General features: G+C 52.9%; 1 protein-coding gene across 1 annotated transcript; it reads left to right on the top strand.

The window, feature by feature from the left end:
• The first annotated feature begins 484 nt into the window (after nucleotides 1-484).
• LOC111257834 (heavy metal-associated isoprenylated plant protein 47-like) lies at nucleotides 485-1206 on the top strand. The gene is made up of 2 exons (XM_022827994.1): nucleotides 485-551; nucleotides 657-1206. The coding sequence occupies exons 1-2, from the start codon at nucleotides 497-499 to the stop codon at nucleotides 995-997; spliced, it is 396 nt and encodes a 131-aa protein (XP_022683729.1). The 5' UTR covers nucleotides 485-496; the 3' UTR covers nucleotides 998-1206.
• Nucleotides 1207-1462: the final 256 nt, after the last annotated feature.

The raw sequence follows: 1462 nt of genomic DNA, 5'->3' as shown, positions 1-1462 counted from the left end.
TAGACACGGCTTAAGAAAGCGTGGAATGAAGGGGAGCTTTGCAAAGCAAGGTCTTAAAACTATATTCTTCTTCTTTACCCACGGCATGGATGCATTGGTAGTTTGGCTGGGTCTAAACCGCATGAGATCTTCTTCTTAGCTCAAAGTATAATCGGGGCATAAAGCACAATTCTCGGGGCTATACCCACTTGTTATACTAGTCTATTTATTACTTATATAAGCCGCATAAGGGGCTCTCCTTCCGTCCCCAACAACACTCGGAGCTTCAAGTGTCAATTCCGAGCTGTAGGATTAGTAAGGAACTCTCACGTTGGACCGACCGAAATCAGCAACAGAGCAACAAAATGAAGGTAACACGAATTCTCATCCAAACGCGAAGCACCTGAGTCTGTTGTTGTCTACTGTCTAGTGTCTACTTTGTCACTGTCTGCAACGGAAACACCTGAGTTTGCATTTCCTTTTTGTTTGCTAGCAAAGGGTCGTGATCCAGGTGCAGATGAGCGGTGACAAGAGCCGGTCTAAAGCTCTGGGTTTAGTCGCCTCCACGCACGGTAAGCATCATTTTCTTACACTGTCGGATCACGCTAGCTCTCGAGCATGAGGTGGCTGTCTGGCAGAGCTAACCGTACCGGCCGGTTTCGCCGTCGTGTTCGCAGGGGTGCAGTCCGTGGCGATAGAAGGGAGGGAGAGGAACCATCTGGTGGTGGTCGGCGACGGCCTGGACGCCGTCAGCCTGACGAGCTACCTTCGCAAGAAGGTGGGCAGCGCGCAGATCGTCCAGGTGGAGGTCCTCGGAGCCGGCGCCGCCGCCGAGAAGACGAAGCCGCCGGCGACGACCACCACCAGCGTGCTAGCCGCGGGCTCGCAGCAGTGGCAGCCGCGCTACTACAGCGGCTACTACTCCCGGCCGGCCGCCGTGCACCCGTACGCCGGCCAGTACGGCTACGGCTACGACGACCCCCGCCCCGATGCGGACTCGTCGTGCGCCATCATGTGATCCGCAGGCGAGAGGCGACGCAGCCGATCGAGAGGAGCGTTGGATGATCCATCCTCCGAATCTCCGATACATAAACGAAGAGAAAAAAAAATGGCTGATGGTTGCAATCGTAGATGTAGTATATTTGTGTAGGAGTTCATGCGCTGTTAAATTTGATTGGTTTATTTACTTGTGTGGCATGATTTCGCCAATGTTACTGTAAGAATGAATGAGGCCAATTGAGCTCTACATGACCTTTTAATTTTCCTTGTCTTGGCTTATAGCCAGTGGCGGACCGAGAGGACTAATAACAGAGCCTGGGCGAAATGCAAGACCTCTCTTCCTTCACATCTTCGGCAGAACACAATGATACAAGATTTGACAGCTCAGCTCTTGCGACCATAGCGCATGAGCCCGGGCAGGTGCCCAGGGTCGCCGGGCCCTGGGTCCGCCCTGGCTATATAGCTGCTATACTTTTTTTCAATG

Source organism: Setaria italica, chromosome VII (assembly GCF_000263155.2).
Source record: "Setaria italica strain Yugu1 chromosome VII, Setaria_italica_v2.0, whole genome shotgun sequence".
Lineage (NCBI taxonomy): Eukaryota > Viridiplantae > Streptophyta > Magnoliopsida > Poales > Poaceae > Setaria > Setaria italica.
The sequence above is the reverse complement of the archived record's forward strand: the minus strand, read 5'-3'. Positions and strand labels throughout refer to the sequence as shown.

Bases quoted from the DNA above. Each gene is read 5' to 3' on its own strand.
- LOC111257834 (XM_022827994.1), top strand. From the start codon at position 497: ATGAGCGGTGACAAGAGCCGGTCTAAAGCTCTGGGTTTAGTCGCCTCC. The intron at 552-656 runs GTAAGCATCATT...TCGTGTTCGCAG, and splicing joins TTTAGTCGCCTCCACGCACG to GGGTGCAGTCCGTGGCGATA.